Source organism: Hyperolius riggenbachi, chromosome 4 (genome assembly GCF_040937935.1).
Source record: "Hyperolius riggenbachi isolate aHypRig1 chromosome 4, aHypRig1.pri, whole genome shotgun sequence".
Taxonomy (NCBI): domain Eukaryota; kingdom Metazoa; phylum Chordata; class Amphibia; order Anura; family Hyperoliidae; genus Hyperolius; species Hyperolius riggenbachi.
This window is the reverse complement of record NC_090649.1, coordinates 405,108,408-405,136,278: the sequence shown is the minus strand read 5'-3', so window position 1 is coordinate 405,136,278 and position 27,871 is coordinate 405,108,408. Positions and strand designations below refer to the sequence as shown.

At 43.1% G+C, this 27,871-nt stretch overlaps 1 protein-coding gene across 1 annotated transcript in view; it reads left to right on the top strand.

Moving 5' to 3' along the window:
- PLEK (pleckstrin) overlaps window positions 1–24,142 on the top strand; it is a 47,865-nt gene extending 23,723 nt beyond the window's left edge. Inside the window, exons 3-9 of the mRNA XM_068279597.1 lie at window positions 8,000–8,181; window positions 9,160–9,251; window positions 12,161–12,345; window positions 12,536–12,640; window positions 20,040–20,123; window positions 21,901–21,967; window positions 23,821–24,142. Of these exons, the coding sequence (XP_068135698.1) occupies window positions 8,000–8,181; window positions 9,160–9,251; window positions 12,161–12,345; window positions 12,536–12,640; window positions 20,040–20,123; window positions 21,901–21,967; window positions 23,821–23,960 (855 nt within the window). The 3' untranslated portion in view covers window positions 23,961–24,142. The remainder of the gene's footprint in view (window positions 1–7,999; window positions 8,182–9,159; window positions 9,252–12,160; window positions 12,346–12,535; window positions 12,641–20,039; window positions 20,124–21,900; window positions 21,968–23,820) is intronic.
- The last annotated feature ends 3,729 nt before the right edge of the window (window positions 24,143–27,871 follow it).

Sequence of the window (27,871 nt, the reverse complement as noted above, 5' to 3'; positions counted from 1 at the left end):
GTAAGCCATTTGGATTTGTTTGGTAAAACAATAATAACATTAAAGAGACTCTGAAGCAAGTTTAAAAATGGCTTTTTCCCTTTTATTTATGCAAGGCATGTTTGCCCCTGTAAAAACGCCGCTATCCCGTCGCAGAACGAGGGGTATTTACCCCACAAATCCCCTGGGGCACACTCAGGGAGCGCTTCCTGTAGAGGCAGAGCTTTCAGCAGCAGCTCTGCCTCTCCACGCGTCTATCAGCGCGTATCTCCGCCTCTCCCCCGCCCCTCTCAGTCTTCCTTCACTGAGAGGTGTGGGGAGAGGTGGAGAGCCTCCTGCTGATAGATGTGCATGGAGGCAGAGCTGCAGCCGAAAGCTCTGCCGCCATGAGCAGCAAAATTCACGACCAAGAAAGTCGTGGATTTTGCAGGGGGGATTTGGGGGGGTAAAGACTCCTCATTCTGCCGCGGGATAGCGGTGTTTTAACAGGGGCAAACATGCCTCACATAAATAAAAGGGAAAAAGCCATTTTTTAAACTGGCTTCAGTGTTTCTTTAAAGGGACTGTAGTAGTGACCATAGAGGTAGCAAACTATAGGTAATCTACTACCCAGGAAGTACAGGGAAGGTGCTTATGATCTGTGAGATCCTTCCCCTTAGGGCCCGTTTCCACTATCGCGAATTCGCATGCGTTTGCCGCATGCGAATTCGCATAGCCAATACAAGTGGATGGGACTGTTTCCACTTGTCAGAATTTCTGAGCGTTTTCGTCCACGTGAAAAATCCGCATGGCAGAGCCATCAGAATTCGCACACCGCTATGCGGGTGTATGCGAATTTTCATGCGAATTCGCACGCAAATTCGCATGGAATCAATGGACAAGCACACAGGCACTGCCATAGTTAAATTCGCATACAGCGTCATTCATGCAAATTCAACCGCATGTGAAATTCGCATCCGCATGCGAATTTTTACTGCGACGATTCGCACCGCACAAGTGGAAACGGGCCCTTAAACACACAGTTAAATGGGTAAGCACCATCTTATAAAGAATTCAACAAGATTGTGGGGTTAACCACAGAAATAATTAACAAATTAAATCCTATTAAATCACTCAGAATGTGCAGAATAGTGGGAAACAGATTTCAACAATTGGGAAAAAGACTACCTCAAAAAACCACACCAAACTGTTTAAGGGAAAAATATATGTCACATCTTTATTTCAAACTACCATAAAAACATTTAAAATCACATATCATAGAGGTAGGGCAAAAATAACTAAATATCATCCAATAGCAATATTATATACACAGGGCTCACTAAGGTGACAATAATATAAAGTTCACAGTGCGAACCAGGATATCTGTTCCAATAGAACTGTAAACATAAATAAATACAGTACAAAAATACAAAGTCATAAATAGTAAGAGTGGGGTAAAGACCACCACAAGGACCGTGTGAATAGAAAATGAAAGTGCAGTGCAGAACAATAAATCCATGTGCAGGGGAGGACTGGCCAGGGGGGAAGGGGGGCAATTTTCCCCCAGGCTGACTCTCATTTAATGATTTAGGGCTGGTACAGTGCCTGGTACATGTTTTTGTATAAGGCAATGTGAACCACTGGGCTGGCCGAGGGAAATCAATGCCTAATTACGGAGTAATTAGAGGGAGGTCAAGTTGGTAAATATAAACAGCATGATGCAGAGCAGAGGCATGCCTGCAGGTCCATGGAAAAATATCTGTCTGATTTTGGGTGGAAATTGGTTGAAAGTATCGATCTGAGATGCAGGGAAATCTCGGGCTGATGTGGTCGATCCAGTGCGATAATCACGAACAATGAATGCGACGGAACTCGAAATGTTTTATGTGCACCCCCCCCCCCCCCATTGCCAGTGCATTATACTGTACCTGTCACGCTGTCCCTCATGTGTCCTTACTGAATTTCCCATGTGACTTTTGGCGTATAGCACATGGGGCACGTGTGTGTTGTAATTTAGGCCCGGGCTGCCGTGAAAATGGGCCTCTAGTTTGTGTTTTCCCTCCAGGCCAAAAGGTCCCAGTCCTCCCCTGTCCATGTGCAATAGATAAGGAGCGAACAAGAGCCGTACAATGCAGTAAAGTATAAGAATGCTCCACAAAGGGAAACCATAGGAGTGAATAGGTAGAAACAAAGGTGTGATAAGACCCTCAAGGTGAGTCTGTGAATGCCTTTACCTGCCGCTATCGCGATTGAGGAAGCTGTTTACGGCGAATCGCAATAGCGGCAGGTAAGGGCATTCAAAGACTCATGGATTTATTGTTCTGCACTGCACTTTAATTTTCTATTCACACGATCCTTGTGGTGGTCTTTACCCCACACTTACTATTTATGACTCTTTGTATTTCTGTACTGTGTTTATTTATGTTTACAGTTCTATGGGAACAGATATCCTGGTTCGCACTGTGCACTTTATTATATTATTGTCACCTTGTTCCCTCTTAGTGAGCCCTGTGTATATAATATTATTATTGGATGATATTTAGTTACGGTATTTTTGCCGCACCTCTATGATATGTGATTTTAAATGTTTTTATGGTAGTTTCAAATAAAGATGTGACATATTTTTGGCCTTAAATAATTTGGTGCAGTTTTTTGAGGTGGTCTTTTTTCCCAGTTGTTGGTATTGCCTTAAAGAGAACCCGAGGTGTGTTTAAAGAATGTTATCTGCATACAGAGGCTGGATCTGCCTATACAGCCCAGCCTCTGTTGCTATCCCAAACCCCACTAAGGTCCCCCTGCACTCTGCAATCTCTCATAAATCACAGCCGTGCTGTGAGGCTGTGTTTACATCTGTAGTGTCAGTCTCAGCTGCTCCCCCGCCTCCTGCATAGCTCCGGTCCCTGCCCCCGTCCCTTCCCTCCAATCAGCAGGGAGGGAAGGGATGCAGGCGGGGACTGAAGTTCTGCAGGAGGCAGGGAGAGCAGCAGACTGACACTATAGAGATAAACACAGCCAGCTCTGACAAGCTGTTTGTCAGCAGCATGGCTGTGATTTATGAGGGATTGCAGAGTGCAGGGGGACCTTAGGGGGGTTTGGGATAGCAACAGAGGCTGGGCTGTATAGGCAGATCCAGCCTCTGTATGCAGATAATATTCTTCAAACCCACCTCGGGTTCTCTTTAAAGGGAACCTGTAACAAGAGGTATATGGAGGCTGCCCTATTTATTTCCTTTTAAACAATACCAGTTCCATGGCAGCCTTGTTGATGTATTAGGCTGCAGTAGTGCCTGAGTAACACCAGAAACAATCGTGCAGATGATCTTGTCGGATCTGACAATATTACCTGACTGGCAGTTTGCGGACTATATATCGGTGGCAGAGTGCTGTCTGGGAGTGAGCATTCCTTTTGTGTTTGATTATGGTCAGAAACACCTGATCTGCTCCATGCTTGTTCAGGGTCTATGGCTAAAAGTATTATAGGCAGAGGATCAGCAGGACAGCCAGGCAACTGGCATTTAGAGATACCAGCGAACCTTTCACTAGCGAATCTCTATGGGCAAATACTACTTCCGGGTCGCTATGACCCGGAGTAGTACGGCTGCGCTGGGCCGGCGGTGCGCGTCTTTGATCGCGCGCCTGTTGCCGGACACTCTCTGCGCATGAGCGTGACGTCACTCATGACGTCACGCACATGCGCAGAAAGTGCCTGGCAACAGGCGCGCGATCAAGGACGCGCACCGCCGGCCCAGCGCAGCCGTACTACTCCGGGTCATAGCACCCCGGAAGTAGTACAGGGTGAGGGGTTCGCCGGCGAATACTGGTATTCCATAAAAGGAAATAAATATGACAGCCTCCATCGTTCATCAAACATTATCAATCTTCACATTTTTTTTTTATTACTATTTTGAATACTGTTAGTTTTATTTTATTGTCATTTTGATTATTATTGTAATTACTATTATCATTATAATTTTCATTATCATATCTTTTGTTATTAACTAGGACTGGTTAATTGTTGTTATCATTTGTGTTGTGTTATTAACCACTTCAGTACCAGCAGTCTCTGGCCCCTTATGGACCAGAGACTGTAATTACAAAAACTGGCTTACCGACGACACGTCGCACGGATCTGAAGTTGAAATGTACTCCCTGGCAGGCTTATGTGGACACAAACGGCATAGATTTCAACTACCACTATCTGAAAGCGGTTAAGTATTTTATTGTGTACGGTTTAAGGAATTTTTTTCTACTGGGAGTATTTTGGAAGCCAATGTAAGACCAAATGGGAATGCCATATTAATAATTTGCCACATGGTTTCTTGTACCCCAAGGCCATATGAACATTTTTTTCACAAATGGTTGCTTTTACCTGGGTTATAAATCTGAAAGACACAGGTGGTCTTTTATGCACCAGGGCTGATTACCCCTGAGGATGTCACAACGGTGAAAACTTGGTCAGATTGGAGAGACTAGGTCAGATTGGAGAGTGGGCAAACATACTGCACCCTGCAGTAACATTTTATAAAATCTTATTTACTAAAGTGCTTTGATGCATATGGGTCCTTGTTGCAGGGACCCACAATGTGATTTTAACAGAACATTCTGTATTTTATGTGGAGAAATAAACTATATGGTTTTCCTTTTAAAGAACCAATGTCACGAATGGTGTTTTTTTTTTCGAATAGATACCTTTAGTTCCACATATTATATAAAAACTTACTTTCTACTCTGAATCTTTCCCTGCATATGCGTCAACACAGCATGAACGCCTTTTATGTTGACAGCTGATGTTACCGCTGTTATACAGAAAACCTGTGGAGGGGACCTTTAGAATCCCATCTGTACAGGCGCACCTATCAAGTCTCTGAGACTCACGCATGCACCGTGTGTGTCGCCCTGTGTGCTGAAAATTAGAGCATTGTGACATTGTTGTGCATATTGACCGTGCACATTCAGAGCTCTGCTAGGTTCTGTATTACCCTGAGGGTTGTAGGATGGCGTCTTTGCATCTGACTTACAAAACAGATGTGTACCCAGCTTTAACATGGACTAACACTGATTGAAAATCATGTACAGCTAATTTTAATGTTAACCACTTTACATCCAGACCTTGTTTCCTCCTTATGGACCAGAGCAATTTTTACATTTTAGCTATGTCCCTATTTAATCAGCAATAACTTTATCCATACTTATGACACCTAAATGAAATATATATTGTTTTTTTTCCCCAACAAATTAGGCTTTCATTGTATGGCACTTTTTCCCTCAAACAAATCTGTTTTCTGTGCATTTTAATGGTTAAAAGGAGGGAAAAAATGAAAAACAATTATTTCTCAGTGTTACCAATTCCAGTTTAAAAATAAAAAGCAATACTGCAGATAAAAAACACAAATTTTGTTTGGCTATTTGTACTGTCACAAAACTTAAATTATGTTCCTGACACAATTTATGGTAAAGATATTTGATTCTGAAATAATGCTACAGTGTGTGTTTCTCACTATGAACTGAGAAAATACAAGTATTTTTAATTGTACTCAATGCCAAACTGCTGCAGCTAAAGCTAACAAAATTTTGGGATGCATTAAAAGGGAAATAAAAACTCGAGATGCGAGCATAATATTGCCCCTGTTTAACTCTCTAGTAAGGACACATCTGGAATATGGAATTCAGTTCTGGGCACCACAGTACAAAAAAGATATTGCAGTTTTAGAGCAGGTGCAGAGACGAGCAACAAAATTGATACGTGGGATGAAAGGTCTCACTTATCAAGAAAGGTTAGATAAACTGGGTTTATTTAGTCTAGAGAAAAGACGCCTTAGAGGGGATCTAATTAACATGTATAAATACATCAGAGGGCAATATAATAGCTTGGCGGATGAGCTTTTTGTCCCTAGGCCTTCTCAAAGGACTAGAGGACATGATCTGCGCATGGAGGAAAAACGTTTTAGCCATTTATTTAGGAAAGGGTTCTTTACAGTAAGAGTGATTAAGATGTGGAATGCATTGCCACAGGAAGTCGTTATGGCAAACTCTATACCTGCATTTAAAGGGGGCTTAGATGCTTTCCTTGCGTTGAAAGACATCCATGGCTACAATTACTAGGTAATGCCTTATGATGTTGATCCAGGGATTTTATCTGATTGCCATCTGGAGTCGGGAAGGAATTTTTCCCTTTAGGGGCTAATTGGACCATGCCTTGTAAGAGTTTTTTCGCCTTCCTCTGGATCAACAGGGATATGTGAGGGAGCAGGCTGGTGTTGTACTTTATACTGGTTGAACTCGATGGACGTATGTCTTTTTTCAACCAAAATAACTATGTAACTATGTAACTATGTAATGGTAAAAATCAATCTTATTGATTCAGGGAATATATATTCCCTTTCACCAATTAGTGCAGCATCAAATAGTGCCAGAGGTGTGCACAGGAACAAGCCCAATCCTGCACAGACCTGCTTCAGCTACAAGACTTATATCTACGTCCTCGTGGCTTAGATAAAGTCACAGAGGACGTAGATATAGACGTAGAGACAGCTACAGACCTGTCTCAAACCACCCCTTTCTGGGAAAAGTTATTGAAAAGGCTGTCTACCTCCAACTTGAAGCCAGGCTCTCCAGAAACAACATCCTTGACCCTCTTCAATCTGGCTTCAGAAAATATCACAGCTGTGAAACAGCCCTTACCCAGATTTGCAATGATCTGCTCATTGCAAGAGACAAGGGTCAATGTTCCATCCTGATTTTGCTCGACCTCTCAGCGGCTTTTGACACAGTCGATCATGAAATCTTACTCAACAGGCTACAAGAGTACTGTGGCATAGATGGCATTGTTCTCCGGTGGTTCAACTCCTTCCTGGCTGGCAGAACATAAAGGGTAGCCTTAGGGCACTTCCTCTCCAACCCTGTACCACTAAAATACGGTGTACCTCAGGGCGCAATATTATCTCCTTTACTTTTCACCATATACATGCTGCCACTTGGAGAAATCATAAAAAAACATGGCCTGACATATCATTGCTATGCTGATGACACCCAGCTATATTTGTCATTCAAACCTGGCGTCACAGACCCTACTCCACAAATAAACGCATGCTTAGCTGAGCTTCAGGAGTGGATGAATAATAATTGGCTAAAACTTAATGCTGACAAAACTGAGGTTCTTGTTATCGAACAGCAAAGCAGCCCCAGTCTCAACCTACACCGCTAAGGATAGGGAGCTCAGACCTGAACAACTCAGACTGTGTGCGCAGCCTGGGAGTACTGGTTGATGGGAAATTAAGCTTCAAGAATCAAATCTCAGCTGTTGTGAAACATTCCTTCTTTCATCTAAGGAATATTGCAAGGATTAAACACCTAATTCCTTTAGAGGATCTTCCAACCCTAGTTCATGCCTTCGTCACATTAAGGTTAGACTACTGCAACGTCCTCTACACAGGCCTGCATAAGAAAGACTTACGCCGCCTGCAATTAGTACAGAATGCCGCCGCAAGGCTGTTAACGAGCCAACCGTGCCATTGCCACATAACACCAACCCTGTGCTCACTCCACTGGCTACATAAAATGGAGAATTCTGTTCAAGATTGGCTTACTGACATTCAAATCCTTGCACAATCTGGGCCCTGGATACCTGAAGCACTTGTTGCAACTGCATCACACACCCCACAATCTTAGATCAAAAGGACGTACCACCTTGGTCACCCCCAGAGTCCACCTCAAAACCTTTGGAGACCGAGCCTTTTGTCATGCTGCCCCTACACTTTGGAACTCCCTGCCACACCCAATCAGGACAGCTCCATCCCTGGAAGCATTAAAGTCTAAACTGAAAACCTACCTCTTCAGTCTGGCATTCATGAACGTCTGACTATCTCCTCTGTAACACAACCCAGCCTGCAACCCTGTATTAATCTGAGACACTACTATGTTATTGTATTGTATTGTATATACTGTAGTGGTGGATAAAGTGTTTAATTTGTAATCTTACATGTTCAGAATACTATAGCATTGTGGTGTTTTGAAGAGATGCTGACCAACAGTTCTTTCCCTAGCTGGTCTTCAAGCTGACCACCTCTAAACAGCAGGATCACTATTTCCAAGCCTCCCACCCCGAGGAACGTGATGCTTGGGTGAAAGACCTGAAGAAGGCGGCAAAATGTATTGCAGAAGGACAGAGGTTTGCTAGAAAATCCACAAGGCGGTCCATCAGATTACCCAACACGATCAACTTACAGTTAGTTGTTACTTTTTATTTATTTATTGATGTTTCTTTATGATCCCTGATCACTGATTGAACTTGACTATTGCAGTGTGCCTGCTTCCCTCGTCTGTTATCTGTCAGTGTAATTCATCACCATTAGGCCCAAAGACAGGAACTTTATGTGACACAATGTATGACCACTATAAGGGCTTTGGGCCAAACCAAGGAAGTTTGGCCTTACCACATGAAAAACAGGGTGGTTTTTGTGGTTTGGCTGGGAGTTTCCCCATTATTTTCATTATGCCAGAATAACAAAATGGACCTTATTCAATTCACTTTTTTCTCTAAAGTTTTCTCCAAGGCTATTTTTACAATTTATCCATAATTCAGCAAGCAGAATAGTTTTACCTACTTTTTGGCACTTTTTGAATTGCAAAGTGCAGAAAAATATTTGAAGAGAAGGTAAAAAATTATCTCCAAGGAGAAAACTCAGGAGAAAAAGTTACCTTAAATGAATAAGGGCCATAATTTTCTAATTTTAAAAGATGATGTAGTCCTAAGGCTTTCAGAATGTGGTACCTGTAACCCAGGGGGTATTTCTGAAGGGGCACTTGGGTCCAATATAGTTGAGTGCAGAAAGTCAGAGTTTCAGGAAATTTTAGCATAACTCAAATACAAACACAACTTTAATACTATTGTTTTATAAAAAGCTGTACGGAGGGCCTGGAAATAATTAATACACAACTAGGAATTGCTTGAAATGTACGTGCCAAGTGGTACTTGAGATATATTATCTTACTAGTATCAGGGAGTACTTAGCAATCACATGGTTTTCATTAGGGGGTAAATATCAAAACCAAATCAGTTTCAACTGCTAGAAAGCAGTCGTCCTTCAACCAATACTACAGTTATATATATATATATATATATATATATATATATATATATATATATATATATATATCTTAAAAAAATAATGAATTAACTATATTTAATGGTGTATATTTATAGTGAGTTATACCTGTCCATGAAAGATCCTGACCGAGGAATTCGAGTTATAACGTTGGAGAAAGACAAGAAAGTCTTCAATCAGTGCTTTACAGGTAATTCAAATAAATGCAATATAAATGTTGTTGCTTAAAAAATACAGCAAGAAACCTCATAGTCTCCAGGGTTAAGGAGCTAGAAAATCAGTCCCTTTCCCATCATGCTTCTTCTTGCATTGCACACTGCTGATACTGCTGTCATCCTCCCAGCACCACTGTTCTCCACTGCACCTCCATATGACATCGCTGCTCTCCATCACATCCCCACCTGACACCACCACTCTAGAAACATGGGAGCCCCAGCAAAACCAGCTGTAAATCTTCCGCCAGTGCTTCCCATTGGTCAACTTAGTGGACCAATTATAACCCTTCCTATGTGGACACTACAAGTATCCCCGGCAAAAAGCATCTTTTTTATTTGCTGCCACGGATTCCAGTTGGTCTGTATGCTAACTAATGGGATTCCTTCCTACTAGGAAGGGATATGTGATGGATGGTGCTGATGCTGATGTTGAAGACATCTAAAAAAAAAACCCAATAAAAATTGCACATTTTACTCAGAAATTGTCCAGCATCTTGTCTAAAGTCCTCTTGTAACGTGTGAGGATAAGATCACACAGGCATCAGCACAGCAGCATTGAACTGAAAATGTAATCTGCTGTTGAGTACAATGCAGGAGTTAATGCAGGGAGGCTTTTATCTCTGAAAATTGCATCAGGCCCAAAGTCAGTTGCTCAACTGATGCAGTTACTTATTACTAAATAAATCTAACTACAACAAAATGAGGAAGCACTTTCCTTGCTATTTAGAAATATCACTTCTTGCACTCGTGTCTTACTGTTGCTGCTGTTGTGCTAGAATGACCTCCTGAACTCAAAAAAGACATCTTAGATTAGTGGAGTACATAAGCACACCAGTCAAGATTAAGATGCAATGCACATTTTATTGTGCATTATTCCACATAAAGAATCCGACAATTGTTTCGGGGGCCGCGCAGGCCATATGCAATTAACCACATGCCTTGAGAAAGGGGGACCCTGCGTGGCCCCCGGAACAATTGATTTTTTTATGTGCAATAATGCACAATAAAATGTGTGTTGCATCCTAATTTTGACTGGTGTGCTGATGTACTCCACTACTTCCAAATAACAGTGACACTGCCTTGTCACCACATCAAGCACCCAGAATTTGACCAGTCCAGCATTATCTTCTAACTTTAGATTAGAAACAGTGATGCTTCAGGACAAGACTGGCTCACATATATGAGTTGCTGGCTGAGCCAAAAATAAATTCAGAAATATCTACCTGTATGTGCCCAGGTATAACTAGAGGGGAGATCATTTTTCATGTTTAATTTAGAATAACTTTTCAACACCCTGCAATTGAAAAGGTACCAAAAAGTGGGTGGAAAGGTATTATCAAAACTATTTTCAGTATTTTCTTGCTTGCTAGTGGTTTAAAATGGATTTTATTGATATGATTAAAAATATCACATAGGAGAAAACTTTTTTGGGGGGACTTTTAAATTGATGCATATAAAGGTGATGCTTTTACGAAGAGTTTGCAACTTTAGGCTTCTCCATTGAACTCCAATTTTGGATACTGGCATTGTGATAGTTACAGTGGGGGAGGAGTTTGTATGGCATTTGGTGATATATATGCAGGGGTTTAATTACTGGCAAGAGCCCCTGCTACCGCAGGGGGATCCAGAGCTGTAAGGGGACCCCAACTACTACTTCACTCCCTCCAATAAAGCGGTCCATCCTTCAGGTCAGGTGTTTTTGTGGCTACTAGTATTATGGGTGTGAAGATCATGATGGCCACACTTGTTTTGTGACCCTTGTAAGATGGACTTCCAGGTTATGAGGTTCACCAAGGGCAGGCAAGGTAAAGGGTGTGAACACTGGAGGGGGGTGGGGCATCGACATTTTGTGGGAGGCCCCATGATTTGTAGTTACGCCCCTGTATAAATGATTTTTTTTCATCATTCTTTTTGATGACAGATATCATTAAACCAATTGTTTTGAAAATTGTACTGTGAATTGTTCTGTGTGTTAAACATTAATTTATTTTAAAGGGTTTGTTAAGCTATTATTCTAAACTATCTGTGCTGTTGTCGTGGTTTGCAAAACCATAACATGTTCTCCTAAACCAGAGGTCCCCAAACTTTTTCGGTCAAGGGCCGGGTCAACATGCTTCAGACTGCTGGGGGGCCGGAACATACATAACATGCCTGGAGGAGAACTCCCAGCAGCAGCCAATTAGTCGTGCGTCACTCGAAGAACGTCTTTGTGCACCAGACAGTGAAGCATAACCAGGTGACATCCTGCCGTCCAGTTGGACAGCAGTGTCACCTGATACAGAATTGGATTGGTAGCTAGCGAATGACTGCTAGCTGGCTTCTATAGTATGTGGATGGGTGGTGCCAGCACTGCTATTCTATATGTGAGAAGCTGATATTTAAAGGTACAGTGGGCTACATCTATAAGTTACACATTTTGGGCTTGATTCACAAAAGAGTGCTAACTGATAGCACGGCCGTTTTCGTGCAAATTTTCGTGTTGTGCGCGATCGTGAATTTTCGCCCGAAACAATAACGGTTTTCGCGCGAAACCGATATAGTTTGCGTGCGAAAATTCATGGTTGCGCCCGAAAACTTTACCGTTTTGCACGAAAACGGCCGTGCTATCAGTTAGCACTCTTTTGCGAATCAAGTCCTATGTGTTTGGAGGGCCAATGAAAAAGCCTCGGCGGGCCGCATTCGGCCCGCGGGCCTTAGTTTGAGGACCACTATCCTAAACCATGACTATTATTTGACCATGAGCTTGCCAGTATCTACATCTTCCCTCTTTATGGAACCCAATGTTGTCCCAGATGTCTCCAAGATCTCAGCGGTGCCTTCAGCCCATCCTTCTCTATATCACAATAGCTTTTACAACTTCTTTCCATTCTCCAAATCATTGCAGGTACTTGTGTAGTTGACTGGTTAGAAGCAAACAAGTCCGTCAGGAACCGTCAGGAAGGGCTGGTCTTGGCATCTGCCTTACTTAATGAAGGTCACCTTCAACCTGCGGGAGATGTGTCGAAAAAAGCTGCTGAAGGATTAGCAGAAACAACTTTACTGGATACTACAGAAGCATTATATTACTTTGTAAGTACACTTAATACAACTGTTATAATCTTCAAGAAGGAAATAATTAAATGTATGTTCTAGAAACCATGGAATAGAAGGGAGAGGAGAGTCCAATCTATTACTAAAATGGGGTGTCCTGTACGTTTAATGGGGCCTTATGGACATCACTCTTGACTGAGTATACTGTGTGTGTTTTCTTATCCTGCAGCCAGACAGTGGATTTTTCTGTGAAGACAATTCTAGTGACGATGATGCAATTACTAAAGAAGAATTTCGAGGTATAATTGTCAAGCAAGGATGTTTACTGAAACAGGTTGGTACATTTTATAAGGCATAGCATGTGAGATAACCACCCTTTGATGTTAGTGAAACAATGGAAGAGTGGTCTGGGCTTGGGCATTTTGAAAGGTGGACATGCTTCAATTTCTACATGGCCAGATGGGGTCCACAGGGTGAGAGAATGAAACCCACTTGCTTAAAAAGTAGCTCAGCTGTAGGGATGTTCATTTTTTTCAACTTGATGCTAATTCGGTGATAACCTGTATATATCTATTGAAACTGCACCAAACCAGGATAAAATGTATCCAAAATTGAATTTGATTGTTTCAGTTTCAGTCTCTATACATACAAGGCCAAGATTTATACTTTTTGTGCCCCTAGGCCAGTGATCTGCAAACTTGGCTCTCCAGCTGTTAAGGAACTACAAGTCCCACAATGCATTACAGGAATCTGACAGCCACAGTCATGATTCATAAAGGCAAATGCATTGTGGGACTTGTCGTTCCTTGACAGCTGGAGAGCCAAGTTTGGTATGCTTTGCCTTTCATGTGCAGCAGCACCCCTCCCATTCCATGTGCAGCCTCCTCTTCCAAGTCTATCATCCATGTACAAGGGCCCCTCATTCACAAACAGCTTCCTTGGGTATCAGTTTTCCTTTTTCATGTGTTGCTCCCCATTTTCAGCCCCTCTTTCATGTTCAGGTGCCCCCTTGGGCTGTAGCTGTGCAAGGCCCGGGCCTTTGAGGCCTTTCCACAAATCCGGCCCTGCATACAAATTGCAATAGAAGTCAGAAACATTTGCAATGCATTGATCACCTCTACTCAACAGCTCTGGGCACTGTGTTTCTGTAAGTTTGAATAAGAAAACCCCACTGTTATATGTTTTACTGGTTACTGCAAGCTTCACTTGCTTGTCACCATGAAACAAGTAAATATAACCAATCACTTTCTGTGATTGCTTTAAGGACCTCTGTCGCAAAAATCTTAAAATGTAAAATATATGTAAACATATACAATTAAGAAGTACGTTTCATCCAGAGTAAAATGAGCCATAAATTATTTTTCTCCTATCTTGCTGTCACTTACAGTAGGTAGTAGAAATCTGACAGAACCAACAGGTTTTGGACTAGCCCATCTCCTCATGGGGAGGGGGGGGTGTTTACAGGGATGTCTTTATTTTCAAAATGCACTTAGTGAATGGCAGTTGCTCCATCCAACTGCAAAAAAAGTGTATGGTGAGCAGGGAGGCTGACCTGCATCTTTGTATAAATCTTTTTCAGGGAGTGTCTTTCTAAAGAATAAAGGCCATGCTGAGAATCCCCTTGGAGAGATGGACTAGCCCAACATCTGTCAGTAATGTCAGATTTCTACTACTTACTGTAAATGCCAGCAGCATAGGAGAGAAGTAATTTATGGCTCATTTTACTAAGGGAGAAATGAACTTCTCATTTGTATGTGTTTTAAATTTTAAGATTTTCGCAACAGTTCCTCTTTAAAGGCAAGAGTATGCACACAGCTGTGAGATGACAGTTATTTACAGCCATATGGAATTTTTATACGCTGTTATTGTATTTAGCTATTTATAGTGTGTCACAAAACAACAGGATTTCCCCAAGTTAATTTGTTTCTTTATTTGTAAATGTCTCTGCCCATGCACTGTATGTTATATGTGCTTGCACGTTGCCATGTCCACTCAAATCCATGGGGATGAGGACGGAGTGAGCATTATTGCTGTAGTATACCTATAACCAGGGCCTTGCAGAATGCACTCTATCTTGGGTTGTGTGTTTATTGACTCTGTATTTGAATAAAGGATTGGTTTATGTACAGAATTAGTTACAAAATACATTTTAACACATTAAATATAATACTGTCTTGGGACGGAAATGGAAGGAATTGATAGGAAGTTAATTCTTCTAACCACACATGCATGCTGTGTCAAGCCCTATGTGAATCCCAAAGCCTGGCTCCAGCCAATCATGTCTCGTTTCCAAGATTAGTTGATAGTATACTCCTGTCTGAAAAAACAGAACATGGACTGCATAGTCCTTTAAAAGATAGTGTGCTTTGATAAGTTGTATTCTTTACTTATGAGAAAGATTTGTGATCAGTAACAAGTGGATATAAGAGCTTTTGGTGGCATCCTGTACATATCTCCTAGCCTCTTCACAGTCTGACCAGTCTTATAAGATCACTCGGTATCCAAGTTCAGTTGGCAGTTGATTTACCACTCAGGTGTCCATGTCAACTTGCCCATGATGGCACATCTGAATTATAATGCATTGCTGCAAGCCCCATCAAATATTTGCTATATGACCATTGTTTTGAAGCTACCCTTCTGCTAGACTGGGTCCATTGAACACCAGTACCGAGCCCAAAAGAAATGATTTAAAGAAATGTAATTCATGGTGGACATGTTCTTGAACTGAGTGGGAAAGAGCCAAGGCTGATAAGTGCCTAGGGTGATTCCTGTTCACCTACAATAGGCACAGAACTGGATGATGGAGCAGTGGAAAAAGTGTCCGGGACCGATGAATCATGTTTTCTTTGGCCTCCAAACAGGGCCGGTTTAAGCCACACGGGGGCCCCAGGGCAAAGGTAACCTGGGATCACTACCACCAAAGTTACCCCCAGGGCCCCTAATCTTGACACCACTCGTCCATACCGATCAAGGCAGTTGTGGTCCACTTGCAGAGCTGTGTAGGGGATGTGGAGGCCACATGCATCTTCACTACAGCCCCCACAATTCTTTGCAACGCCTACTGCTCTTACCAGGTGACAGCTCCTAGCCAATGAGCTTGGTACGAACACATAAGGAGATGCAAGGATTTGTGGTGGCTGTAGTGAGGACGCATGTGTGCTACACATACCCTACACAGCTTTGCAATGCCGTGCAGCAAGTCCTTATATTTCAGGGGCCCAGAGGGCACTCCAGGGGTGTGTCGGGGGGGTGACCACCTGGAGTTCTGGCGGTGCAGGGGGTCCTGGTAGCCTTTACCTTAATGGCAGCGCCATTACTCAAAGCATCTTCTGGTCCCATTTTGGTGTCAGGTACCACAGGATGTCTTCAGAGGTCATCTGGAGGCCATGCCTCAATAGATCAGAGTTGTTTTGGTTGCACAATGGGGACCTACCAATAGTATGCATGAGGCTGAAATTCTTTAGCTGATCAGTATTATGCATACACAAGTTCGAAATATTATAGGGAGGCAGCATAACCTCCAGATCAAGAAGATTAACTTCGGTTTTAAAGTAAATCTGAAGCGATTTGAAAAACAAAGATCAGATACTTACCTAAGGAGAGGGAAGGCTCTGGGTCCTATAGAGCCTTCCCATTCTCCTCACGGTCCCTTGTTCCCTTGCATGCTTCTCCATTCTAATTTCCCACCTCGGAAGACTTCAGAAGTCTTCGGGAACCCGAGTCCTCCCAAAGACAGGCGGCGATGTACTGTGAGAGAGGGTGCTCATGCACGCGCAGTGCGGGGCAGCTGTCTTTGGGAGCCCGAGTGCTTCCGAAGACTTCCGAAGCCCAGCCAAAGTAGAAGAGAGCAGTCCACGACCGATCGGTCTTAGACTGCTAACGGGGGAGCCTGCGGGGGAATGCGGGGACTGTGAGGAGAACGAGAAGGCTCTATAGGACAGAGAGCCTTCCCTCTCCTTAGGTGAGTATCTGATTTTTGTTTTTAAAATCGTTTCAGACTCTCTTTAAAGGCTAAAACCAGTCATTATGTGGATTTGTACTCATCAAATATGCAACAACTAGAGTGATTATTCATATGGAAATTAAATAAAGAACTGTGTTTACACATAGACTGAAAGTTTCACATAGCGCGATAAACATGCAGGAGTTTCTGACCACTGCGGTCTAACACAAGCCACTTCCTCTTTCGTTGACATTTGAAGCAGTTATTTATATTGTGTGTTCTATTAAACTGAAGGCGTTTCATCTGATATACCACAACTGATGCAGAAACGTGTTGTTCTCATCCTCTGGACTGCCTCAGAAAACAGCTACTTTAGACATTTACATAGTTCATGTAAAGAGCACATGTAAGCGGTTATTGCATAACATAACATTGATGTGTTGCTGAAAAGCAGACACAACTACGCACAACTACGTTAGTGGGCTCAGACCCTAACTGAGAGTTCTATGCACAGAGGGAGCTATTGCTTGCTTGGCAGTTGGACAAAGCCATTATTTCCCGCAGTGCAATGAGGCTCACCGACAGCAAACTGTCAAGACCATGGTCATGACATCACGCTGTGGGAGGGGTTTCAGCACAACATCAGCCATACAGACCCCCCCCCGATGATCTATTCGATGAAAAGGTAAAGATTTCTCATGGGAAAGGAGGTGTCAGTGACTGACTGAAATGAAATTCAAACCTTGATTAAAGTTCCTCTTTAAAGAGACTCTGTAACAATAAAAACATCCCCTGGGGAGTACCCACCCCGGGAGGGGGAAACCTCCAGATCCTAATGAGGCTTCCCCCGTCCTCCTCTGTCCCACGGGGGTCTCGCTGCAGCCCTCCGAACAGCGGCCCGTCAGACCCGAAAGCCTGTTCAATATTTACCTTTCCAGGCTCCAGCGGGGGCGCTGTTGTGGCTCTTCTGACGGAGATAGGCGGAAATTACCAATCTCTGTCGGGTCTGCTCTACTGCGCAGGCGCAGGAGACTTGCGCCTGGGCAGTAGAGCGGCCCGATGGAGATCGGCTATTTCCGCCTATCTCCGTCAGAAGGAGCTATACTGCGCCTGCACTGGAGCCAAAAGGTAAATATTTACATAGCCGCCGCTCCGGGAGGATTTTCGCCGCCACCGTGGGACCGAGGAGGACGGGGGAAACCTCAGTAGGATCCGGAGGCTTCCCCCACCCGAGGTGAGTACCCCCCAGGGGAGTTTTTTTTGTTACATATTTTCTTTAAAGGACAACTGAACTCAGAGGGATATGGAGATTGCCATATTTATTTCCTTTTAAACAACCAGTTACCTGGCAGTCCTGTTGACCTCTTTTGCTGCAGTACTGTCTGAATAACACTGAATATTTGGCTAATCATAATGATCAAATCTGCTGGGGAAAATCGACCCTGAAGTGTACCTGAGATAAAAAAAACCACAAGCATTTATAGTTACCTGGTGCTAGCTCCAGCCCCCTGTAGGGGTGGGCCTTGGGCTCCCTTTCCATTCTCCCTGGCCATTCCATTCTCCCACAGTGTGGCCCAGTAAACTCCCCACTCGCACTCAGTCGCGTTCCACTGCACATGCGCAATTTGCTAAGACTGCAACTGCGCATGCACAGTAAAGCATGACTGGGCTAGATGGCTGACTCCACTGCGGAACAACAGGGCAGCCTGGGAGGATGGCGATGGAGCTTACGGCCTACAGGGGCCTGGAGGAAGCCACAGGCACATATAAATGCTTGTGCTTTTTTACTCTTTAGTTTCCTTTAAAGTGGACCTGAACTCTTGCACAATACAGAAAAAAAACATAGAGAAATCCACCCTTGAAGTATTTAGAGAGTTTGGTCTGTCTAATTCCTCCTCATCTGTGACTAATCACAACTGTAATGTGATCTCTCAGCTGTGTCAGCACAGGAATCTCGGCAGTCTCGGCAGAACAGCTAATTTGTAAATACAGGATGTTAACCCTATGTCTGCTTCCATTAAAGCAGGAAGTAGACACACTGCAGATTTATTGCAGAATTTGTATCAGCTGTAACAAGGAAATTTTTTTCTGTAAAGGTTATTATGCTGTTGCTTATCTTTTAGAGCAGAGAGAAAGTTCTGAGTTCAGATCCGCTTTAAAGGGGCACTATGGCGAAAAAATTGTAACATTTAAAATATGTGCAAACATATACAAATAAGAAGTACATTTTTCCCCAGAGTAAAATGAGCCATAAATTACTTTTCTCCTATGTTCCTGTCACAGAAGTGACAGGTTTTGGACTAGTTCATCTCTTCACAGGGGAATTTCAGGGATTTATTTATTTTCAAAAGCACTTAGTGAATGGCAGTTGCTCTGTCCAACTGCCAAAAAACTGTGCAGCGAGCAGGAAAGCTGGCCAGCATCATTGTGTAAATCATTTTTAGGGAATATCTTTATAAAGAATAAAAGCCTTGCTGAGAATCCCCTATGATGAGATGGACTAGTCCAAAACCTGTCGCTTCTGTCAGATTTCTACTACCTACTGTAAGTGACAGCAACATGGGAGACAAGGAATCAATAGCTTAAAGTAGATCCGAGATAATCTTTTACTCATTGCATAATTGTGGTCCTTTCATATAGTTTATAGGGCATTCCTCAAGCCAAATACTTTTTTTGTTTTGTTTTAATACTCAAATTCTCTATAAACTAAACAAGCCTCGCCCACAGCTCCTTTTGTGCCTTGGCACTGTAGCAAGGGTTTATGGGAGCTCAGTCTGGGCAGGAGGAGGTTACTAGCCATTGATTTCAGAGGCAGAGAGGAGGAGGAGGGAGGAGGAGAGGGGGGTGAATTTACACACAGGCAAGCTGATAGCATCTCCAGCCCTCAGCCTGTGACAATGGGACAAACAGAACATGGCTGCCCTCATTGTATCACAGAAATAAATAATCATAAACTTTATCTATAAAGATATATAGACAAGTTACTTTTTATAGTTCGTTTTTCATCTCAGATCCTCTTTAACCTCCTTGCCGGTTATCCCGAGCTCAGCCTGGGGTAACCTGCGCAGGAGGATTTCTCAGCCCCGCTGGGCCGATTTCTATCAAATAAAAAGGAGCACACGCAGCCGGCACTTTGCCAGCCGCGTGTGCTACCTGATCGCTGCCGCAGCGCGGCGATCCGCCACGTACAGCGGCGAAAGAGGCCCATACGGAGCGCCCTCTAGTGGGCTTTCATGCAGCCAACTGAAAGTTGGCTGCATGAAATAGTTTTTTTTTTATTTAAAAAAAACCCTCCCGCAGCCGCCCTGGCGATCTTAATAGAACGCCAGGGAGGTTAACTCTGGAAAAAACGTACCGTACTTCTTATTTGTCTATGTTTGCACATATTTTAAATTTTACAATTTTTCGCCATAGTGCCCCTTTAAGTATTTAAAAAGTAAGCAAAGCAGAGAAAGTTCTCTGTTTCCCCCAGTGGATACAGAGGAAACCCCTCTGCATTGTTTACTCTGCAAATACAGTGCAGCACTATCTGATAATTGTGTCCATAGTAGGTTCGGTGATTGAATTACTGTATCAATATGAACATAAATGCTGGAGATGTTCCTGGTCTTGTTGGGATTGAGGAACACGTGTAGTGTTGGAATGTTTGCTAGTTTTATTCCTCTTGCTATATCTTCCTATATTAGCAGTGCAAGTTCCCCTGACAGTATGTGACCTATAACCGAAATCTTTATTGTATGTTCATAGTTTCAGCAATGACTGATTGAGTAACACCTGTTCACATTCACAGGGACACAGAAGGAAAAACTGGAAAGTGAGGAAGTTTGTCCTCAGAGAGGATCCGGCTTATTTGCATTACTATGATCCGGCATCGGTAAGGGAAATTCTTCCACACCAGTTTATTAAACATGGCAATGTTTACTTATAAAGATGCGGGCCACAGTAATTATACGTGTGTACACACCTTAAAGTGAACCGAGCAGCATTTTTAGCCCCTAGTGCATCTCAATAGCACATGTGGAAGGGGGCCGTGCTCAGCAATGGGGAGCTTCAGACCTCCTAAGGGAAGCCTCAATAGGATACTGACTGTGGCTTCCCTCTCTTCAGGTCAGGATCTGATTTTAAACCTGAGCTTCGGCTCGGGATTACTTTACAGTATAGTCTTCAGAGGTGCCTGGTGCAGTATAGTCTTTAGAGGCGCCCCCACACGGTCGCCTAGAGGGCAGCCGTGGGAGGAGGGGGGACACTGCGCCCACTCCCGCCAGATGTTGTCCCCCCCCAGGTGATGAACTGGATAATAGATGCCCCACCAGTTCACTGGCCGCGGCCAGCAGCTCACCTCCAGCCTGTGGGATTGTGGTAGCTGACAGGCAGAGCAGGGTGACAGGAAAATGGCATCCTAAGCCCTGCACTGGAGAATATTTGTGTCCCCACTGCAGGGCTTCGGGCACCATTTGCCTGTAGCCCTGCTCTTCCTGGCAGCGCGGTAGTTTTGCAGCCAGAGTGCTGCACAGAAGATCATTGGTGGAGCTGCGTCCCGGGAGAGGAGTCTTCTGCAGGTGAGTAAATGTTTTGGTTTTTTTACAGGTGCAGCATCAGGGCTACTAGGGGGAACTAATGGGAAGGGGAGAAAATGGGAGAAAGAGGAGCCCTGCCTATCTGTTTTTTGTGGTGAAACGCTGCCCAGATTACATGTATTCTATTGTGAAACGATGCCCCAATAATTGTAATTTCTGGTGAAATGCTGCCGCATTACGATTATTTTCTGGTAAAAACATTGCTGCATTATGATTATTTTCTGGTGAAACATTGCTGCATTGCGATTATTTTCTGGTGAAACGCTGCCACTATGATTAGTTTCTGGTGAAACACTTCTGCAATATGTGCATTTTCTGGTGAAACGCTGCCCACACTACGATTATTTTCTGATGAAACCCTGCTGCATTACGATTGTTTTCTGATAAAACGCTGCTACATTACGATTATTCTCATGTAGGGCACCACGGGGGGTGGGGGAGGGGGGGTGTTGGAGTAATGGGGGGCGCCACAGGTTTTCTCGCCTGGAGTGACAAAATGGCTAGAGGCGTTCCTGATAGTCCTAATATACTGTATAAACTCGGTGTATCAGTCTAGAAATGTAGGTCTGATTCACTTCATAAAAGTAAAGGGGTTGACTTACACACGAGTCATGGGCAATACTGAGTAATATGTGTACTAAAAGTGACATTCCAATTTGTAGAAATTTACCCAGTGGTAAGTGACACTTTAAGGAAAAGAAATGCCAAGAAAAGACAGGTGTGAAAGTCCTGGCCACTACACTTAACAATGAAAAGAGGGGAGGGGGAATACTGGGCTGCATAAAATGGAGTGAATAATTGCAGCACTTGGGGGCCTGGAGGGGGTATTGGCTGCATTTAAGGGACAGGAGGGGTTAATAGCTGCAATACTGTATGCAGTGCAGTAATTAACCCCTCCTGGTCCCCAAGTGCAGCCATTAACTTTGCTGGGTAGACTTATACTTGAGTCAATAAAAAAATTCCAGCTTAAGAGGGTTGAATATTGGAGTTGATTTATACACGAGATTGACTTGTATTCGAGTATATACAGTAGCAAAACAAATAATAATGCACTGTCTTATCTTTGATGGACAGGATGATGATGATGCTTTGGGCTCCATCCATTTGCGGGGCTGTGTAGTGACCGCAGTAGAGGATGATGGTAAGTTGCTCAAAAAATGTCAGCTGTTTCCTTTAGCAATACAAATAAATGGATGCTGAAAAAAAGATTGCAATATACAGTATATTGTCAGTTCTTTCCATGATGATAAGAGGTTGTCAGGTTATAATTGTTTTTGCATGATAAAGTGAAAGGCAAGATCCTGGGCAGTGGTGGACATTGATTGCAGAGGGGTGGTTCTAAGCACTACAGCCTGGTCCTCCCTCCTAAGCCCAACATTACTACTCCACAATATCTAGGATATCTCTAGAGAATGCTGAAATGTTCCATAAGTTCCATGTGAAATTTACAACCTCAATTACTACATCTCCCATGTTACTGGCCCCGTGCAACATTCCTGCCAGTGGCAGATAATGGGTAATGAGAAGTGACAGGTAGTGGATGACGAGTAGTGACAGATCGTGAGTGACATGTAGTAACAGCCATTAGTCAGTGACAAGAAGTGACAGATATTAGGTTGTCATTACTGACGGGTAGTGGTGGATAAGTAGTGGCAGATAGTGGTTGATATATAGTGATAGGTAGTCGCTGAAAAGTAGTGATAGATCCCAGGTCACAGGTAATGGCAGATACTGGATGAGTAGCGGCAAGCACTGGGTTATGAGTAGTGACAGTGACTGAAAACCAGCAGTGACTGACAATCAGTGAGCAGGTAGAAGTGACTGATGAGTAGTGACAGATAGTGGGTAGCAAGAAATGACAGTTAGTAGTAGGTGGTGACCAGTAAGCAGGTAGCAGTGACTGATGAGTAGTGACAGATAGTGGGTAGTAAGAAGTGACAGTTAGTAGTAGGTGGTGACCAGTAAGCAGGTAGCAGTGACTGATGAGTAGTGACAGATAGTGGGTAGTAAGAAGTGACAGTTAGTAGTAGGTGGTGACCAGTAAGCAGGTAGCAGTGACTGATGAGTAGTGACAGATAGTGGGTAGTAAGAAGTGACAGTTAGTAGTAGGTGGTGACCAGTAAGCAGGTAGCAGTGACTGATGAGTAGTGACAGATAGTGGGTAGCAAGAAATGAACTATTTTGAAGGAGGGAGCACTGTAAAGCGATCACAAAAATGAGGATATATATAATGGAGATCACTAATTATATACTGAGACTTTACCAGCACAAATTCATTTAGCCTCCTGCCACATTAAAATGAACCAGTCAGAGTTCTCCAGATCGTTTCATGTGCACACCGGGAACCTTTACATGGTCTAATCTAAGTAGAAGCCTGATGAACTCTACCTCTCCCGCTCTTGTTGCCCAAAAATCAATAAGAGCAGGGCTGGATTTCTGGAGAGGCCACAAAGGCCAGGGCCTTGGGAGGCTGCAGCCCAAGAGGGCACCTGAATATGGAAAAGAGGAGTTGCTACATATGACAGAGGAGGCTGAAATGGGGAACACTTGAAAAAAAGAAACTGATGCTCAAGGGAGGTTTTCATTAAAGAAAGAGCTGCTGTGCATGGATGATACACATGGAATAGGGGGCTGCATATGGAATTGGAGGGGCGCTGCTGCACAAGAAAGGGGAACCACAACATACTGTATTTGGCCTAGGAGCACAAGAAGTATAAATCCGGCCTTGAGTAAGAGCACTGTTAGGGTGATCACTAACGATCCAATCTTTTTCATCAAACCTTACCATTTATGTGTAATATAAGGGACTACCTATAGTATCTATTCAATATATTCCCTCAGTTTACTCTTCTACTACATAGATTTGGTAAGATTGGATGAAAAAGATTGGATCGTTAGTGGCCACCCTAAGTTATTTAAATATTTCATTACCTTATTACTTTATAGGAATACTGTTTCTTTACTCAGGAAAGTAACATGGCATTCTTCCCTTAGGAAAAAAGCAAGAAGTTGATGGAAACCTCTTTGAGATCATCACTGCATCTGAGATCCATTACTACCTGCAGGCCGCCTCAGCCGAGGAGCGCAGGGAATGGATTAAAGCCATCCAAACCGTATCAAAAATTGGAAAATAAGACATCTGTAGACTGAAAAACTCATGTGTGAATGATCTCTCCAGTTTATGTGATGGATCTCATAGTTTCTTTACCACTGGTCCAGAGAGGAACATTTCTTCAACTAGAATAATATGAACACCGCTTCAAACTATGCAAAAACTACTGGGAAGTGAAGTAACGTAAAAACATTAAAATGTTATTCCAGCTAAAATCACTAACAGGTGGGTGTTGCTGTTTGTGTCCTTCTTGTCCAGAAGTCTCGGTTGAACTTGGCAGAAATTGAGGGGAAAAAGAGGACACAGATAGCAAATAAAAAAAAGCTACACTGTTTCAAATTGTTCCTCATTTCTGGGTAGATTTATACCTTAATTTACTTTTAAAGCAAACCTGAGCTGGCAGTAAAATAAAAAAAAAAGTTGCTTACCTAAGAATATGGAAGCCTTCCCATGTCCTCCTTGACCTCTCCACCTCTTTCTAGTAGGTAGAGCTTCCCGTGGTGCATGAGCATGACTGTACTGCACCCATGCAAGTATGTACGCGCCTGTGTAGTAGCACGGAGCTACTTGTGGAGAAACGCCTTCGGCTTTCTGTGTAGGCGCTGCTGTACTCATGCAGGTACAGTTCAGCCAGGTTTTTACACAGCATGGTGCGCAGCCACGCAAACATCTAACAAGTTCTTTTTAGCTATGTTTACAGTGTCCGTGCGCAGCAATGGTGAGGTCAAGGAGGACATGGGAAGCCTCTGAACAAAACAAAGGCTTCCCTCTACCTAAGAAAGTAGCTCACTTTTTTGGGGTTGGGTCAGGCTCTTTTTAAGTGTTATCTGCCTGCCCGTTACATTAATTTTTTGGCCAAAAGTATGAGGCAATAAGAGGATGTCTGTCCTTGTATACCATTCATAGAGCAATGATCTCCCCATATTTCTCCAGCATGACTACCCAGTGGTAAAATCTGGAAGTGCAGCTAAACCCCAAATACAACAGTATCCAAGAACTTCTTTATTTATTTGGTCAAAGGGCCTATAAAACCCTAAAGCTACGTTTCCACTAGTGCGGTGCGATTATGCTGTGGAAAACGCGTAAACGAATTTGCATGCAATTATAACTTATATACTTTTATTTTTGTAAGTATGCGGATTTAACCATGTCAGCGCCAGTGTGCTTCTACATTAATTTTACGTGAAAACGTACAGGAATTAGCATGGCGAAAATGCATGCGTTTTTCCTATTAATTACATTACAGGCAAATCGAACACTAGCTTTGCGGTGTGTGAATTCTGATGGCCCTGCTGTGCAAATTTTTATGCGCAACACACCGCGCAAATTTTTGGGCTAGTGGAAACAGGCTCATTGACTATTATTGGCTATTCGAATCTGCATGCAGATTCGTTCTAGTGGAAACAGGCCCTAAAACTAAACAAGGCAAATTCTAATAGCAGTAAGGATGATAAAAGCAACATGGAGGACAGAATACCTGTTACATCGACCAAATGAGCTTCCAACTGCAGTGAAGCTTTCCTCGTGTTCCCTATGGATTCAGCTACCTCGCGGGTCCGGCAGGTGGCCCCGTGTGAAATCCAGAGGAGAGCACAACAGATGCCAAACAATATTTTGCAGCATCATTGCATTAGAATAGAAACCTTGTGTCTAGCTTAGGAGGTGAGAAGTAGGTGTGAGCAACCATACAGTCTGGCCATTCTTTAAGTTATTTAGTAGATACCAGGAAAAGATCTTGAGCCTGTATGAATAGGAGCCTAGCTGCAACAAGAACAGCTACATAAATTATTATTTTTTTTAATTAACATGTTCAGTTCTAAAGGTAATACCTGTCCTTTATACTAATCAACTTAATTGTTTTCTGAAGTTGAGGTGTTAGGTTTTGAACTTTAAACACTAGTCTATCAACCAGTAAGTAATACTCTGAGCCGGGGGTCCACAGGTTGCCACAGAGTAACTGTAGGATGTAGCTCACAAATTGCACTTGATTTACATATGTATAGTCAGTGGATTGTGGCTGCCAATCATGCGGAGCATAAACAAGCCTTTCTGCAGCTCATTGGTTTTCCTCAATGAACTTCACAATCAAACATATTTGGGTGTATTTGAATGTACTATTAAAAACATGTCTATCAGAATACAGTTTTACATCTGTAATTTGCATTTTTAACAGTCAACTATTGTGTGTATAAAGTTGTCCACTAATAAAACGTTAGAAATGTATCCTATGGTGTCTGTCATTTATGTCCGTTTGTTGCTGTTGCTCAATGGGCCATGTCCACTATTATGGGGGCTCTTTCTGTCCCTATGGTGCTACTGCTGCTGTAGCTCTCCTTCTGATGCAAGGTGGCACCGCAATGTAGCACAGCTGATTTATAGTTATCTGTCCTGGCTACTACTATCCTTGGGCTTCTGCTGTTGTACGCTGTCCATACCTATCACCTGACAGTCATGTGTCTTCTGATGTCACATAGTCAACAGCCAAGTGATAGATAAAGGCCTACAAGAAAGCCGAAAGAGCCCATGGATAGGAAAACAGCTAGGATAAGTAGCTGTATACCAATCCCACTTCCCTGCTGTACCTGTGGGGGATATAATGGGGGTATGTGTTTTTTTGGGAACACTGAAGGGGCAATATGAAGGTACCGGTAAAGAGAAAAGTGAGGGAAAACAATTAGAGAAGACTATGGTGAGAGGTAAAACTATGAGGGGGACGCTCCTAATGAGACATTACAATGAAAGAGACATTAGGGAACACTTAAATTTTGGTAAACAGTATTGGCACAGCAATAAAGGGTCGAATTATGGTGAGGTGATCACGCTAGGAAGGGGCACTATCATGAGGTGGCATTCAAGGGAGGTACTATGGTGAAGGGCTATCAGTGAGGCAGGTGTGGGAGACTATGAGGAGGCCCTAAGGGGATACATCAACAATAGCTACAGCATGTGACTCAATCTGCTATGAACATACATTTGGTTTGATGCAGCACACTAAGTATACTGCATGATTTCTGTTATTCCCATATATTTTTTCTCATTGACCTTACCCACTTTCGTGCATCATGGATGAACCACTCACAATGGCGTCAATTCACCAGAGGTTACCAACATATTTATCTCTTGGGAGGTAATTGATATCTCCAAATCTCCATATCTCCAAATAGCAATTCTCCAAAAGTGTAGGGGAAATATCGACAGAGAGAAATGCAAGAGATAAATGTGAGATAAGTATGAGATAAATAAGTGATAGTTATTAGTTAGTTTTTCTCCAAATCATAATTCACCAGGGAAGAAAGGGGGTGTGGCCATTCATTATTTTTTCATCTCTTTATCCCCTGAATGAACCTGGAGATATTGTGGTTTTCACACAGCAGCTGCTGCTGTGGAAGATGGAGCCTTTTGAGCTTACTCTGTTAGGCCTGGTGCACACCAAAAACCGCTAGCAGATCCGCAAAATGCTAGCAGATTTTGAAACGCTTTTTCTTATTTTTCTGTAGCGTTTCAGCTAGCATTTTGCGGTTTTGTGAAGCGTTTTTGGTGTAGTAGATATCATGTATTGTTACAGTAAAGCTGTTACTGAACAGCTACTGTAACAAAAAACGCCTGGCAAAACGCTCTTAAGTGCCGTTTTTCTGAGCGGTTTGCATTTTTCCTATACTTAACATTGAGGCAGAAACGCCTCCGCAATCCAAAATCTGCAGCAGCCCGGGAGTATGCGTATCTGCAAAACGCCTCCCGCTCTGGTGTGCACCAGCCCATTGAAATACATTACCCAAGCGTATCTGCAGCCGCAAGCGGATCGCAAAACGCAGCCGAACCGATCTGGTGTGCACTAGGCCTTAGAGCTTGCTTCTATTATGAGGAGACGAAGGCGCAGGAGGAGGGTCTGTTTAATCGCCCCTCGTATTTTTCGTGAGAGAACAGTTCTTGATA